Source organism: Vigna radiata, chromosome 10 (assembly GCF_000741045.1).
Source record: "Vigna radiata var. radiata cultivar VC1973A chromosome 10, Vradiata_ver6, whole genome shotgun sequence".
In the NCBI taxonomy this organism is placed as follows: Eukaryota; Viridiplantae; Streptophyta; class Magnoliopsida; order Fabales; family Fabaceae; genus Vigna; species Vigna radiata.
The window spans coordinates 8,364,721-8,381,076 of record NC_028360.1 but is presented as its reverse complement, the minus strand read 5'-3'; the positions used below and the strand labels follow the sequence as shown (position 1 = coordinate 8,381,076).

Genomic DNA, 16,356 nt, shown 5'->3' with positions numbered 1-16,356 from the left:
TCAATACAACTTGAATATATAAAATACATCATACTTCTGTATAATGACAAGTAAAACAAGAAAAACATATGAACACAGATATATATTGAACAGGAATATTACATCAAATGTCAGTCAAAGAAAATAACTAATTCGTTAAGCGCACATATCTCATGCGCTAAGCGAATATTCAATTGCAATTCTTTAATTATCGTTTATTTGCTCAGCGAGTTATGCTGGTGCGCTGAGCAAATAAAATATTAATTATTTGTGCAAATTATTCTATCTTAGCGAAAAATGTTTGACAACACTCCACTTTGATGTATAAATTCCTGTACAATTTACTACACACTTTCCTACTTCTAATTACAACTTTTCAATGAGTAAATACATGAATAATTACAACTTTGAGCTCCTTTATAAGTGTAAAATCAAGTATTTTTAACATTTATTAGTTCCCTCACCGGAGAACGAAAAGGGAATGTGACGAAGTGAAAACGTGAGGCGAAACCCACAAGGGTTGGTTCCTCTCCTCCCCGCGGCTGAGCTGGATCGTCATCGACTCGAGGCGGAAGCTTGTGGTGAATATAGTGAGATGGAGGTCTGGCGCGGCGCGGTGTGATTTTGATGCCCAAAAGGTGGCGCATGAAAAACACGTATCCGAGCGCAGCTGGAATCGCCGAACTAAACTATGGACGAAGATGGCGGCGGCCAGCAGTGAATGTCGACGGACGAAGGCCGACGATGGATGACCGGTGGCAAACGGTAGATAATAGCGTACGACAAACGACGATAGTGACTGGCGGTTGACGGACGATGGTAGACAGCCAGCGACGAACGATGACAGACAAATAATACGAGATAAAAGAAACTTATCAAAAATACTAAAGAAGAGTCAGGTCAAGCACTACAAGCGTGATCTTGAGGCTGAGAAAGACAAGCTCATTGAGGTATTTCAGAAAAGATGAGATTTTTAAGGCCAGCGGTGGTAGTGGCCACCGACCACCAATAACAGAGTAGGAAGAAACTCAGACAACCTGCTCTGATACCAACTTGAATATAGTGAAAACTATATATGAGATTAATCTCCCTTGTGTTGAATATACACATAGAATCCTCTATTTATAAGAAAAGAAATATAGGTGAAGTCCAAAATACTAATAGGAAATAATAACAAACTAAAGATAAAAGATAAGTATAAAGTATAGATAATATATCTAACACCTATCTTGAGAAATGTGTTTAATTAATACTATATAAATTAATGATATAGTCATAAAAGGAAATGATGTTGTTTGAAATATCTTAATTGAAGGAATATTTGTGTAAACATTTTCAAACTAAAGATGTTGGAAGCCTCAAATACTTCATAGGTATTGGAGTAGCTCACTAAAAATATGGTGTTGTAATCTCTTAAAGAAAGTATACTCTTGATATTATACGGTTGAGTATGAGCCAAAGACTTGAAAAACTATACTACCTACATTTCTCGTGAGAATTCATACTGCATCACGTTCATTCAAAAACAAATTGCTCATAGAAAATATGGATGACAAAAACATGCGGGGACTCTCAATTCATGTATCGGTTGGAATAGAAATTGTCTTGGTAGCAAATCATGATATTTGAAAAAGAAAAACCCAACTAAATTCTGACCATATCAATGAAGCTATTACTGTGGCATAATGATAAATCTATTGCCTTCAGTACACTCCTTTCTTGAACGAAGGGACTGAACACATAAAAGTTAAGTTTCATGCAATCTAATAAAGAGAAAAAAATAGTGCTGTCTCATTCACAACAACTCCAAACTTGTTAGAACTTATAATGAAATCCGCATCTAAACAAAAGCTACATTTGAATTTCTTTGGACTAAAAAGGGATTTTACAGATAAAGCTCATATGTTGCATTCATATATTGTGGGAAATCTGACGAGATTTTGACGGCAACAGAAGTTGTTTAGGACTGGGTTTTGGGATTTTTCTAAATGTTTTCAAGTTTGTAGAATCCTATGTTTTGTTCAGCTTAGCTCTTTTTAGCACTATTCTAACGTAGCAGGTTTTTTCTTCAGTAGGAATTGATCACATGTCAAGGAGTTTATCACAATTCATGCACTATGGCCAACAAGTAAACTAAATCCCAGCCAATGTTCCAGATTTTTTATTATTTTTTCTTGTTTCAGTTATGCTACCACTGATAGTACCCTTCTATAGCCCTCAACCACAACATCGTGATTGACAAACAAAAAGAGTCCTGCTATGGAGAAGTGTATGTTTTCACTTAGGGATCCATAGTAAATATTGACCTATACGATGTTTTTCTCCAATACTATCTACTAAAAGCATTTCTTAGACTAGAACTAAGCAGCACTGAATTCAAAAACAGATGTAGGATATTTTATTCTTGCTGAAGCAAAATGATGATAGTAAATGTGATAAACAGAAACAAAAAAGTAATGGCGCAACTCAATCCCCAAAATATCTCAGTACCAACACCTTTACAAACTCTCTAGGGAAAACCCAAATACATTGGGACAAAATTGCAATGAAGTTATTTCAGAGTGGGGATAAAAATAAATAAAACAGTGCTATCTCTTAAATCCCTTAAAAATATAATCTTCATATTCATGGAACCCAAGAAGGAGAAGAATAAGTTAGTTCAGTTCATTGCAGATCTGGAAAGGAATTCATACCTTATAATTGAGGCTATAGATAGAAATACATTGCGTCGCTTAGGACTAGACTTAGATGTTCATGTATAAATCTCAAACAGCGATATACAGTAGGTATTTAGAACACTTTATTTTAAAACAAAAGAGCAGGTGTGGCCCAGAAGTTTAGGACCAGGTTTGCGCTTGGTTTACTGCAGAAAGTGGTGTACGGCAGACAAAACGGCTATACCTTGGTCTTTCATTAGTTGTTTTCAGTTTAGGGTTTAGGATTTTCACTTTAGTTAAGTTATTTTGATTTTCTATACAGCAAAATCCAGCAACTAGTCTTAAGTCCATCAACATCGTCAAGAGCACTCTTATGGGGAAGCTTTTTATTCTGTTATTGGGATTCATCCGTAAGTATTGCCCTATTTAGAAAACTTTACCCAATATATCCTGCTTAAAGCATGTTTGCAGTGGAGTTAGGCTTTTCTGAATTGAATCTTTTGCAACATTTTGATCAACCAATGAGTTACACAGAAATTGTACAATACAATTGTGAATTACCTATCCCAGGTGGTCCATGAACAGTATTGTGTTAATTACTCCAACTTGTACAGAAAATCAAAGTAAAAATAAAATAGCTTGGTATATTTTACCGATAATAACCTGATGGTTTGGGGATTAATCTATGTAGTAATTATTAGGACTTAAATCGGACTCCAACTGACATAAAAGGAAAGCATTTTTATAGAGAGAAAATAAAGCATATATAATATGAGCATAAGCATAAAGCCTAAAATACATCTCAAATCCTACATATTGTTGAACCCAAAAATTGGGGATTAATCAAGAACCACAAATCCCACTCGGTCCATGAACAGTACCCTGTTATCAGAATTAATTCAACTTGTATAGAGAATCAGATTAAAACTAAAATAAGCTGGTCTATTTTGCAGATAATAACCCGATGATTTGGGGATTAATCTACCCCGTAATGATCAGGAAAAATAGAGAAAACTAAGACTACATAATATAAGCATAAGCATAAAGCCAGAAACGCAACTAAAAAGTTACATATTGATGAACCAGACTATACCTGATTTGATACACCTGGGAATCCTAAGGTTGCAGTTGAGTATTTGGAATCTCAGAACCATTTGGAGGCGTTCCAGGGAGTAGTTGAATTAGGGAGGAGCAGCTGAGTGAGGAAGTGAGACAACAAAGTTAACTAGAGAGAACAAGGAAAGCTGAGCGATAAGAATCCACAGCAGTGTTTCACATACAATACAACTATCCCTTACAAATAAAATGTTATGATGGTGTTTGGGTTGGCCATGTCAGCTGCGGATGCAATAAGATGGGATTCTTCTCAGTCCAACAGATATACATTAAGATTAATAATAGCATGACACACTTTTACAATCAGAATACAAGGGTAAAATAGTCCAAAAAGTATAAAGTTTTGTAATTTTTCAAAAAAGAAGAGAGTAAAAAGTAAGTAAAGATAATGTCAAATGAACCTAAAAATTTAGGTGTGTCAAAGAATATTTTTCATATATTACATATGTTCCTCAAGAAAAATAAGACTATGTAACTATGAGGATAAAATTTAGTTTTTATTGGTAGAGTTATTTTTTTTTGCTGAAATTACTTTTCAAGGTAAGTCAACTATTTTTATTCAACGTTAACAAAGGTTGGTTTTTTATTGACAGTATTATAGTTATTGATTAGCCAATATAAATTTTGACTATCGTTGAACACTTTTCAGAGTTTTATATCAATCAGATTTTTTTCATTAAAATTTTGAGGTACTTATTTTTTCTCCTTGATTAAAGTGTCTTCGTTATCTAAATAAATATTTGATAAATAAAAAATTTAAAGCGTATTTGGAGTTACTGAAAATTGTAAAATTTACTTTCCATTCCCATAGGCCTAAAATAGTACATCTTGATTTAAGACATGATGTCTGAAGAAGAAAAACACTTCTGATCAAATAAAAAAGTTTAATGATGCTAACTATACATGAAAATTAATTTGATGTAAATAGGACCGTTAGGAACAGTTGAAATCTCAGTTCTTGATCAGACAAAGCAAGTACTATTCAACCATTATATCTTAAATACGATTAACTCTTATAAAAATATGCTTAACTGCTTATTATAATTAAAGACACAAAGGCTATATTGAAGAAAAAAAAAAGCAACAGAAATAAAGAAGAAAAGAAAAATGCAGTGAAAGGATACTGGGAGAAATGGCAAGAGTCCTCCGTGTCATTACTGAAAGTATAGATGTCATGTGATTCTTGCAATCTCCAAGGACGAAGAGAAGCTGCAAAAGAGAAAGATAATCAACAAGGATGGCAAGTTCAATTTGAAGAATTTCAAGAGCATAGGAGAGAGAAACTATGTTACTGACTATTAAGCTGCAGAGAGCAACATGGATGCATGACTGATAAGCAGAGGCGGCAATGCTATCATTCCTTCTTTGTCATTCAAACAATTCCATGAAACCAGACTAGACCTACGGTGATCTAGAACACTTGAGGCCAAAACAAAGGGACAAATCGTATTTTACAATCCAACAGGTGTAGAACTAGTAGTTGGTGTGCCTCAATACCTGAAATTATACAGACTTTTGAGTATGAGCCAAAGACTTGAAAAACTATGCTCTCTTCATTTCTCGTGAGAAGCCATACTGCATCGTGTTCATTAAAAAACAAATTGTTGATAGAAAATATGAATGACAAAATTAACTACTAACGTATCCATTTTAAATTGCCAAGAGAAGCAAACAAGCATTAAAGTACAAAGGAAAAAACATGGAGGAAACATAAATAAAGAAAAGAAAAATGCAGTGAAAGGATATTGGGAGAAATGACAAGAGTCCTCTGTGTCATTACTGAAAGAATAGATGTCATGCGATTCCTTGCAATCCCCAAGGACGAAGAGAAGCTGGACAAGAGAAAGAAAATCAACAAGTATGGCAAGTTCAATTTCAAGAATTTCAAGAGCACGGGGGAGAGAAACTCTGTTACCGACTGATAATCAGAGGCGGCAATGGTATCATTCCTTCTTTGTCCTTCAAAGAATTCCATGAAACCAGACAAGACCTACTGATGATAGGGTGATGTAGAACACTTGCGGCCAAAACAAAGGGACAAATCATATTTGACAATCCAAGAGGGGTAAAACTAGTAGTTGGTGTGCCACTATACCTGAAATTATACAGACTTTTAAGTATAAGCCAAAGACTTGAAAAACTATACTCCCTATATTTCTTATGAGACAAGTTCATTCAAAAACAAATTACAGGAACTCTCAATTCAAGTTTCGGTTGGAATAGAAATTGTCTTGGTAGCAAATCAAGATATTTGAAAAAGAAAAACCCCACTAAATTGTGATAATAGAAATGAAGCTATTATTGTGGGATGATCATAAATTTGTTGCCTTCCCTACACTCCTGTCTGGTATAAAGGGATTAAGGGCGTAAAAGTTAAGTTTCATGCAATCACAACAACTTCAAACTTGTTATAACTTATAATGACATTTGCCTCTAAACAAAAACTACATTTGAATTTCTTTGGACTAAAAAGCAATTTTATAGATAAACCTCAAATAATGTTGCATTCATATATTGTTGGAAATGTTAGGACAATTTGACAGCAAAAGAAGTGGTTTAGTACTGGGTTTTGGGGTTATTCTAAATGTTTTTAAGTTTGTAGAATCATATGCTTTGTTCAGTTCACTCTTTTTAGCACTATTCTAACGTAGCAGGTTTTTTCTTCAGTAGGCATTGATCACATGTCAAGGAGTTTATTACAATTCATGCACTATGGCCAACAAGTTAACTAAATCCCAGCCAATGTTCCAGATTTTTTATTATTTTTTCTTGTTTCAGTTATCCTACCATTGGTAGTACCCTTCTATAGTCCTCAACAACATCATGATAGACAAACAAAAATAGTCCTGTTATGGAGAAGTGTACGTTTTCACTTTAGGGGTTCCACAGTAGATATTGACCTATACAATGTTTTTCTCCAATACTATCCACTAAAAGCATTTCTTAGACTAGAACTAGGCAGCACTGAATTCAATTTTACACAACATGAGCTAGAAAACTTAGAAACAAAAATAGATGTTGGATATTTTAATCATGTTGAGGCAAAATGATGATAGTAAACGTGATAAACAGAAATAAAAAAGTAATGGTGCAACTCAATCCCCTACTGAACCATAAAATACCTCATTACTAACAACACCTTTACAAACTTTCTAGGAAAAACCCAAATACATTGGCACAAAATTGCAATTAAGCTATTTCAAAGTGGGATAAAAATAAATAAAACAGTGTTATCTCTTAAATCCCTTAAAAATATAATCTTGATATTCATGGAACCCGAAAAGGAGAATATATGGAAAGCAGTTCATACATTATAATTGAGGCTATACATAAAAATACATTTGCATCCTTTAGGACTAGACTTAGATCTTCATGTATAAATATCAAACATCGATATACAGCATATTTAGGACACACTTTATCTTAAAACGGCTATAACTTGGTCTTTCATTAGTTATTTTCAGTTTAGGGTTTTCATTTCAGATAAGTTATTTTGGTTTTCTATACAGCAAGATCCAGCAACTAGTCTTAAGTCCATAAACATCGTCAAGAGCACTCTCAATGGGAAGCCTTTTTTTTTTTCTGCTATTGGGATTCATCACTAAGTATTGCCCTATTCAGAAAGTTTTACCCAATATATCCTCCTTAAAACATGTTTGCAATGGAGTTTTACTGAATTGAATCTTTTGCATCCTTAGCAAGAAAAGTTAAATTGATCAATCCAATTGTGAATTACCTATCCCAGTTGGTCTATGAACAGTATTGTGTTAATTAGAAAATCATAGTAAAAGTAAAATAGCCTGGTCTATTTTGCAGATAATAACTCGTGATTAGGGGATTAATCTACCCCGTAATGATCAGAACAAATAGAGAAAATTAAGACTACAGAATATGAGCATAAGCATATAGCAGAAACACAGCTAAAAAAGTACATATTGATGAACCAGGCCATATCTGAGATGCTACACCTGGGAGTCATGCTGTTGCTGTTCTGTATTTGGCATGTCAGAACTATTTGGAGGTGTTCCAGGGAGCAACTGAGTGATGCGGTTGAAGTAGGGAAGGAGCAGCTGAATGAGGAAGTGAGAGAACAAGAATTTGAGTATTAATAAAACAAGGAAGTTAACTAGAAAGAACCAGAAAAGCTGAGCAATGAGAATCCACAGTAATGTTTCACAAGCAACTATCCCTGACAAATAAAATATTATGACGGTGTTTGGATTGCCAATGTCAGCTGCGGATGCAATAAGATGAGAAAAGACAGCAGTTTAGAGATATTGGAAATTCCATACTTGATTCCAATACAACTTAACAGAAATGTTATGAGACCAAGGTAAGCTACCTTCATGCTTTTCATGCAGAAGAAATCCATCACAGTTTAGAGATAACTTCTCTCTAAACAATCACTTAAAAAGGAAGCTAGGTTCTATTCTTTAGAATGACCCTGTGGTCTTTTTCTGAGAAGTGAATTAATTATCCGGACTTCGGATGATATATATACATACTCTGACTCACGCTCAAATACTGTTCTGTATATTTCTTTTTCTTCTTCTTCATCTTTTTTATTAATATATTTTCAAAAGAATATTTTAATTTTTTAAAGAACAAATTAAATAAATAAATAAATAAATATATATATATATATATATATATATATAATATACTTTATTTTGTTTTGTATATTTAGGAATGAACAAAATAAATAAACTGCATTAAAATGTACTGTTAAAAGTTATACTGAACAAAAAATAGTTTACCTAATTAAACTGAACTAAAATTTAATTCAAGCGAATTCAATTAACTCTTTTTTTTTTATCAAATTGTATTCAACTGAATTACACTATAAATTAGATTGAACTGTTAAATATTATAACTTATTTTCAAACTGCAGTATTATTTGAACCTAACTACATTAATTGTCAAAATAAATTCTTTAAATACAAAATAAAATTATAATCAAATTCTGATTTTAAAATATTCAATACACTGACTGCGGAAATGAAAAATTGAAGGATATTCTCATTTGGTAGCTTTTTGCAGGCCGAGAGTGTTCTTAAGAATTGAATACCAAATTCAGTTTACTTAATAATTAATTGATATAAGTTCAACTTTTTAAAATTGAATTTTAAAATAGTTTAATTAAATTTTTTCTCAAATAGTTTATTTTTTTTTAGTTTGTTATAATATAGTTTTTTTAAAATTGAACTTTAAAATAGTTTAGTTTAATTTTTATCTTAGTTTAGTATAATATAATTAATTATAATTTAGTATAGTTAGTTTACATAAGTTAGGTATATATAACTTTATTGAGCCGTATGTGTAAAAGATTCCGAATCTAGATGATTGTAAACATATTTCACTTCTCTTCTTTGGCAAAACTGAGCTATCCCCGACTTAATACTTCAATTTTGAAAGATTTTTGAAATATTTGTTAAGCAATTTGGGACTTTGAGTCACTAACTTTTTATCTAATTATTTTTTCTCCCTAATTGAAATAGTATTTCTAAACAAGAAAATTAAAATTTAATAAAGTTGAATTGTCTTCCTTATCTAAATAAATATTTGATAAATAAAAAAAAATTAAAGCTTTGGAGTTAGGAAAAATGGTAAAATTTGTAGAATAAAAGAGTTTAATGATGCTAACTATATATGGAAATTAATTTGAGGTAAATGGTAGAGGAACAGTTTTGGACAAAGCAAGCACTGTTTAAGTATTATTCCTTAAATATGATTAACTCCTTTAAAAATATGCTTAACTGCTAATTGAGAATTAAAGGCACAAATGCTATGTTAAAAAAACAGCAACAGAATTTAAGAAAACAATTATGGTTATCATACATTTCAACAAAACCCCTACCTTCTTTTCTTAAGTTCCCATGTAGCAACAACATTTCAATCCATGTCATGCATTAGGTTCTGCACCTTCTGCTGAAATGTGAGATGTATACTTCAATGGAAAAAGTAGTGGTCATCCAGAAAAAGAAAATCGAGAGTGATTAAAGCTTAGTTAAAAAGAAGAGATAATATGAAGCACAAGAATCCTCTCAGGAAGAGGATTTCTCTCATTTGATGCAGCCCACCATAGGAGTAGAAAAGTAAAACATACATTAATTAGTCAACCGAAGGAGTTTTCCATTTGGTAAGGTGCGAGTGCAGTTAGGTATAGAAGAAAAGAGAAACAAGAGGTAAGCAAGGGTGTCTTCAGGTAACACAACAGAGTTAAGTAAAATGGAATTGGATAATACTGAAATTCTCTATCAAAAATTCCTTATTCAGCTAACACATAGGCGTCATTAAAGAAAGGGCAAGAGGCGTCATTACTGAAAGAATAGATGTCATGCGATTCCTTGCAATCGTTGAGGATGAAGAGAAGCTGCAAAAGAGGAAGAAAATCAACAAGGATGGCAAGTTCAATTTGAAGAATTTCAAAAGCATGAGAGAGAGAAACTCTTACCGATTGTTAAGCTGCAGAGAGCAAGATCGATGCATGACTGATAAGCAGAGGAGGCAATGGTATCATTCCATCAGGGGTGATGTAGAACACTTGAGGCCAAAACAAAGGGACAAATCGTATTTGGCAATCCACGAGATGTAAAACTAGTAGTTGGTGTGCCTCAATACCTGAAATTATACGGTTGAGTATGAGCCAAAGACTTGAAAAACTACACTCCCTACATTTCTCGTGACACGTTCATTCGAAAACAAATTGTTAATAGAAAATATGAATGACAAAAGCAAGCGGGGACTCTCAATTCAAGTATCGGTTGGAATAGATATTGTATTGGTAGCAAATCATGATATTTAAAAAAGAAAAACCCAACTAAATTGTGACCATATCAATGAAGCTATTATTGTGGCATGATGATAAATCTATTGCCTTCAGTACACTCCTTTCTGGTATGAAGGAACTGAACACATAAAAGTTAAGTTTCATGCAATCTAATAAAGAGAAAAAAATGGTGCTGTCTCATTCACAACAACTCCAAACTTGTTAGAACTTATAGTGACATCCACATCTAAACAAAAACTACATTTGAATTTCTTCGGACTAAAAAGGGATTTTACAGATAAACCTCATATGTTGCATTCATATATTGTGGGAAATCTGACGACATTTTGACAGCAAAAGAAGTTGTTTAGGACTGTGTTTTGGGGTTTTTCTAAATGTTTTCAAGTTTGTAGAATCATATGCTATGTTCAGTTTAGCACTTTTTAGCACTAATCTAATGTAGCAGGTTTTTTCTTCAGTAGGAATTGATCACATGTCAAGGAGTTTATCACAACTCATGCACTATGGCCAACAATTTAAATAAATTCCAGCCAAAGTTCCAGATTTTTTATCATTTTTTCTTGTTTCAGTTATCCTACCATCGATAGTACCATTCTATAGTCCTCAACCACAACATCATGATTGACAAACAAAAAGAGTCCTGTTATGGAGAAGTGTATGATTTCACTTTAGGAGTTCCATAGTAAATATTGACCTATACAATGGTTTTCTCCAATACTATCCACTAAAAGCATTTCTTAGACTAGAACTAAGCAGCCTTGAATTCAAAAACAGATGTAGGATATTTTATTCAAGCTGAAGCGAAATGATGATAGTAAATGTGATAAACAGAAACAAAAAGTAATGGCGCAACTCAATCCCCAAAATATCTCATTACTAACAACACCTTTACAAACTTTCTAGGAAAAACCCAAATACATTGGGACAAAATTTCAATGAAGCTATTTCAGAGTGGGGATAAAAATAAAGAAAAAACCAGTGCTATCTCTTAAATCCCTTAAAAATATAATCGTCATATGCATGGAACCAAGAAGGAGAAGAATAAGTTAGTTCAGTTCATTGCAGATCTGGAAAGGAGTTCATACCTTATAATCGAGGCTATAGAAAGAAATACATTTGCATCGCTTAGGACTAGACTTAGATGTTCATATATAAATCTCAAACAGAGATATACAGTAGGGTATTTAGAACACTTTATTTTAAAACAAAAAAGCAGGTGTGACCCTGAAGTTTAGGACTGAGGTTTGCGCTTGGTTTAATGCAGAAAGTGGTGTACGGCAGACAAAACAAAACGGCTATAACTTGGTCTTTTATTGTTTTCAGTTTAGGGTTTAGGATTTTCAATTCAGATAAGTTATTTTGGTTTTCTATACAGCAAGATCCAGCAACTAGTCTTAAGTCCATCAACATCGTCAAGAGCACTCTTATGGAAGCCTTTTTTTCTGCTATTAGGATTCATCAGTAAGTATTGCCCTATTCAGAAAGTTTTACCCAATGTATCCTCCTTAAAGCATTTTTGCAGTGGAGCTTTTCTGAATTGAATCTTTTGCAACCTTAGCAAGAAAAGTTAAATTGATGAATCCAATTGTGAATTACATATCCCAGTTGGTCTATGAATTAATTGCTCCAACTTGTACAGAAAATCAAAGTAAAAGTAAAATAGCCTGGTCTATTTTGCATATAATAACTCATGATTTGGGGATTAATCTACCCCGTAATTATCAGGAAAAATAGAGAAAATTAAGAATACACAATATGAGCATAAGCATAAAGCCATGAACTAGGCCATATCTGAGATGCTACACCTGGGAGTCCTGCGGTTGGTGTTCTGTATTTGGCATGTCAGAAGCATTTGGAGGTGTTCCGAAGAGCAACTGAGTGATGCAGTTGAAATAGGGAAGGAGCAGCTGAGTGAGGAAGTGAGAGAACAAGAATTTGAGTATTAGTAAAACAAGGAAGTTAACTAGAGAGAACCAGGAAAGTTCAGCAATGAGAATCCACAGCAGTGTTTCACATGCAACTATCCCTGACAAATAAAATATAATGATGGTGTTTGGATTGCACATGTCAGCTGTTGTTGCAATAAGATGGGAAATAACAGCAGTGACGAGAAGAGAAAGGGTTGAATCATGGAAAGGATTGGTATTGTAGATTCCATACTTTATTCCAATACATCCTAACATAAATGTTATGAGACCAAGGTAAGCTGCCTTCATGCTTTTCATACTGAAGAAATCCATCACAGTTTAGAGATAACTTCTCTCTAAACAACCACTTAAAAAGGGAACTAGGTTCTATTCTTCTGAATGACTCTGTGGTCTTTTTCTGAGAAGTGAATTAATTATCCGGACTTCCCATGATATATATACTTTTGACAAGCGGTCATAAAATACGTTGGTGTAAATTTCTTTTTCTTCTTCTTCATCTTTTTTATTAGTATATTTTCAAAAGAATATTTTAATTTTTTAAAATATTCTTTAGGGAAGGTTATATTCTTTAGAAGGAAGCTGTGGCCTTTTTTCTGAGAAGTGTACTATATATAACAAGGAAAATATTTCTTTCACAAGGCAGTTTAATTTGACAATCATGGTCATAGCTTTTAAAGGTCAGCGGAGGCCAAACTTGGTGTAGGTCCAATGCTGATGTAGGAAGCAATGTCAATAATATCCTGCTTCATCCTACACCTCCAGATTTGTAGACAATGTCTAAACTACCCTTAATTAAGAAGGTTTTAATATGTTTTAGAAAAAATAAAAATACTTAAAGATGTCAGTCATCAAATATTATTGACATCTTTATATGTGTATCTCTCTCTCACATTTGAAAATAGTCATGTAATCTCATTCCTAGTTCTCTTTTTTTCAATGTTTTCATTCTCCCTCTCCATTTAAATTAATTTTATTTATTTTGAATGAAATAATTTTAACTATTTAAAATTCTTTATTTTAATAATTTTAATTTTTTTTAATTATTTTAAATTTTTTGTTATAATTTTTTTAAATATTCTGTTATTAAAATTTTAAATTTTGTTTTAATTTTTTAAATATTCCGTTATTATAATTTTAAATTTTGTTTTAATTTTTTTAAATGTTCTCCTATAATTATTTAAAAAGTTTAGTTTTAATTTTTTAATTTATACTTATTTCATTTTTATTTTAATAAATTGTTATATTTGAATTAATTATTTATTTATATGAAGATTTGAATTAACTTTATTTTTTGAATTCACCTTAGTTTGTATATATTTAATAATTATTTTTAATTTCTTTAATTTTATAGAATATACAGTTTGTTATTTGTAATAATATATTAAGGAATTAATTAAATTGATTAAATTTATTTGTTTTTAATTATTTTTTAATTTATTTTAAAAAAAATTATATTTAGAAGATTTTTCGTTATTTTTTATTTTATAAAAATATTAGACTTTTACTATTAGTTTATATAAATATATATATATATATATATATATAATCGGATTATTATATCCGATAGGTTATGATTTATTTTTTTAAAACAAAATCAGTTTTACTAATTTTAATAAATTTATAGAAATTAATTTATATTAATTAAAAATTATACATTTACATTATATACTTATACAAAGTCATACTTAATTTTAAAAATAATTTTAAATTAATAAAACAATTAAATAAAGCTTTAAACCCTCATTTGGTCCTCATATTTGTATGTCAATGTCAATTTAGTCATCATATTTTTTTTATCTCAATTGGGTCCTATAATTTATAAAAATGAGACAATTAAGCTCTCACCGTTAACTAATGACTAACATCGTCTGTTATTGATGACGTGGTGGACAGAGAATTGGCTGAGTTATAAAAATTTATATACGTGGAATATAAATATATAAAATAAAACTTTTGAGGTGGAATTAGGTTTTTTAATTTAAGTTTTTGAATTGAATCAGAAAAGAGGAATGAGGGGTTTAACCATTCCCAGCCTCATTCACTCTAGAAAAGAAATTGAGACCTAGAGTCTCTCATCCAAAGAAATCCAAAAGGGGAATTCGCCCTCTCCGCCTGCACGTTGCCGCCTCCGCCAAGTCGGCCACCGCAAGCCGGGAGCCAGGATGTCGCCGGCGTCGCTGGTCGCCGTCAAAGTCATTGTCGGCGACTGCTCCGATCTCTCCCTCCTTCTCTTCCTCGCATGAGAGGGAAGCACCATGCTCCTTCACGTCACGTCTTCGCCGCTACAGCAGAACCAGTCGCCGCCGTCGCCGTCCAAACCGGAGGAAGCCGCATCGTGTACGACGGTTCTGCGACCACCTCTGCCCTCTTAAACCCAGGATACCACTACCCGCCGTGACCAAACAGAGGTGTCACCGTCACTCTCCTCTTTGAACTCTCACAGCCCCAAAATCCTCCTCCTCTCCTCTCGGTATCAATCCAATTCCAGATGCATGGAGACTAAAGATAGGTTTTTGATTTCTATTGTGTATACGTTTTTTGCCTAAGGACTCAACTCCTTTCGATGGTTGGGAATGAACAGAGCCATAACCAATTTGGGGGTTTGGGTTTGTTCTACGGTTTAGGAGTGGCAGTGTACGCGTTTGAAGGGATAGGAATGATTTTGCCGCTGGAATCATAGCCGAAAGATAAGGAGAAATTTGGTGGGGTTTTGGGTGCGACAATGTTTCTAATTTCTGTGTTGTTTGCAGCGTTTGCTGGTTTAGGTTACTTTGCTTTTGGTGAAGAAACTCAAGGGGTTATCACTACGAATCTTGTACCAGGCATGATAAGTGGTTTGGTGGAATTGGGTCTTTGCATCACTCTGTTCTTTACTTTCCCATTGATGACGAGTTGGTGAAGAGACGGTTGGGGTGAGTTTGGTGGACAAACGATTGTGTGATTCTAATTATTTTCCACGTGTAATTAACATATAATCCATTCAATTTAATCTATAATGTCACATCATTTAAAAAAAATACACTTCAGTATCTTTTAACGCCGTAAGAGAAAACTTAACGGTGAGGGCTTAATTGCCTCATTTTTACACAAATTATAGGACCCAATTGAGACAAAAAAAAATATGATGACCAAATTGAGATTAACATACAAATATGAAGACCAAATGAGGATTTAAACCTTAAATAAATAATAAATGAAATTTTATATAACATTAAATTATAATTGAAAATGATACAAATAGGATATCCAGATCCGATTTTTTTTACATTCGGATTTGCATATCCGATGACTTGATCTTAGTGTTGAAAACTATTTTTAGTAATTTTAATAAATTAATATAAATTACATTATATTAATTAAAAGTTATATAATTACAATATATATTTATATAAGGGGTTTGCTAACTTGCGTACGCCTGTTTTTCAGTTGGTACATTTTAGCGATGTATACCGGATTTTAGTAGACAAAAATACCTTTATATATCATGAATTCTAAGTTTTAAGGTTAAGGGTATTTTAATAATTTTCATTCTCAAAATTAAAAAAATAAAAAAAGAAACCCCCAAACTCTTACTCACCTCTCTCATTCCTCTCAACCCTTCCTCTTTCATTTCTTTCACTCCAACCTTTTCTCTGTCATCCCTACTCTAGTCCCAATTGAAAAAAAATCAGAAACACTTGTCTTATTTTAATAATTTTCATTCTCAAAACTAAAAAAAGAAACACCAAACCCTTACTCACCTCCTTNATTCCTTTCAACCCTTTCTCTTTCATCTCTCTCACTCAAACATTTTCTCCTTCATCTCTGCACTAGCCCCAACTAAAAAAATACTCATTATTAAACAATTTTCTTTTGTAAAGAGTTGAGTCATTGACATATTCACCTT

General features: G+C 32.6%; 1 protein-coding gene across 9 annotated transcripts; it reads right to left on the bottom strand.

The window, feature by feature from the left end:
• Positions 1 to 207: 207 nt before the first annotated feature.
• On the bottom strand, positions 208 to 12,860 carry LOC106775561. Of its 9 annotated transcripts, none has more exons than XR_002669984.1 (8): positions 12,348 to 12,860; positions 10,207 to 10,373; positions 9,610 to 10,125; positions 7,721 to 7,822; positions 5,049 to 5,847; positions 4,877 to 4,961; positions 3,730 to 3,998; positions 208 to 223 (listed from the first exon to the last, which is right to left on the bottom strand). XR_002669984.1 is itself a non-coding variant. In XM_022787229.1 (8 exons), exons 1-6 carry the CDS (start codon positions 8,122 to 8,124, stop codon positions 5,125 to 5,127), a joined length of 543 nt encoding a protein of 180 aa, XP_022642950.1. In that variant the 5' UTR covers positions 8,125 to 8,256; the 3' UTR covers positions 3,797 to 3,998; positions 4,877 to 4,961; positions 5,049 to 5,124. The 9 variants fall into 9 exon arrangements, 1 of the variants encoding a protein (XP_022642950.1); XR_002669983.1 differs by lacking the exon at positions 208 to 223 and having other exon boundaries at positions 232 to 3,831; positions 3,935 to 3,998; XR_002669982.1 differs by lacking the exon at positions 208 to 223 and having other exon boundaries at positions 232 to 3,831; positions 3,935 to 3,974.
• Between the last annotated feature and the right edge of the window lie 3,496 nt (positions 12,861 to 16,356).

Bases quoted from the DNA above. Each gene is read 5' to 3' on its own strand.
- LOC106775561 (XM_022787229.1), bottom strand. From the start codon at position 8,124: ATGGATTTCTTCTGCATGAAAAGCATGAAGGTAGCTTACCTTG. The intron at 5,743-7,720 runs GTGTAGCATCTC...TATCATCAGTAG, and splicing joins AGCAACAGCATGACTCCCAG to GTCTTGTCTGGTTTCATGGA. The intron at 5,585-5,667 runs GTAACAGAGTTT...TCTCTTGTCCAG, and splicing joins CCGCCTCTGATTATCAGTCG to CTTCTCTTCGTCCTTGGGGA.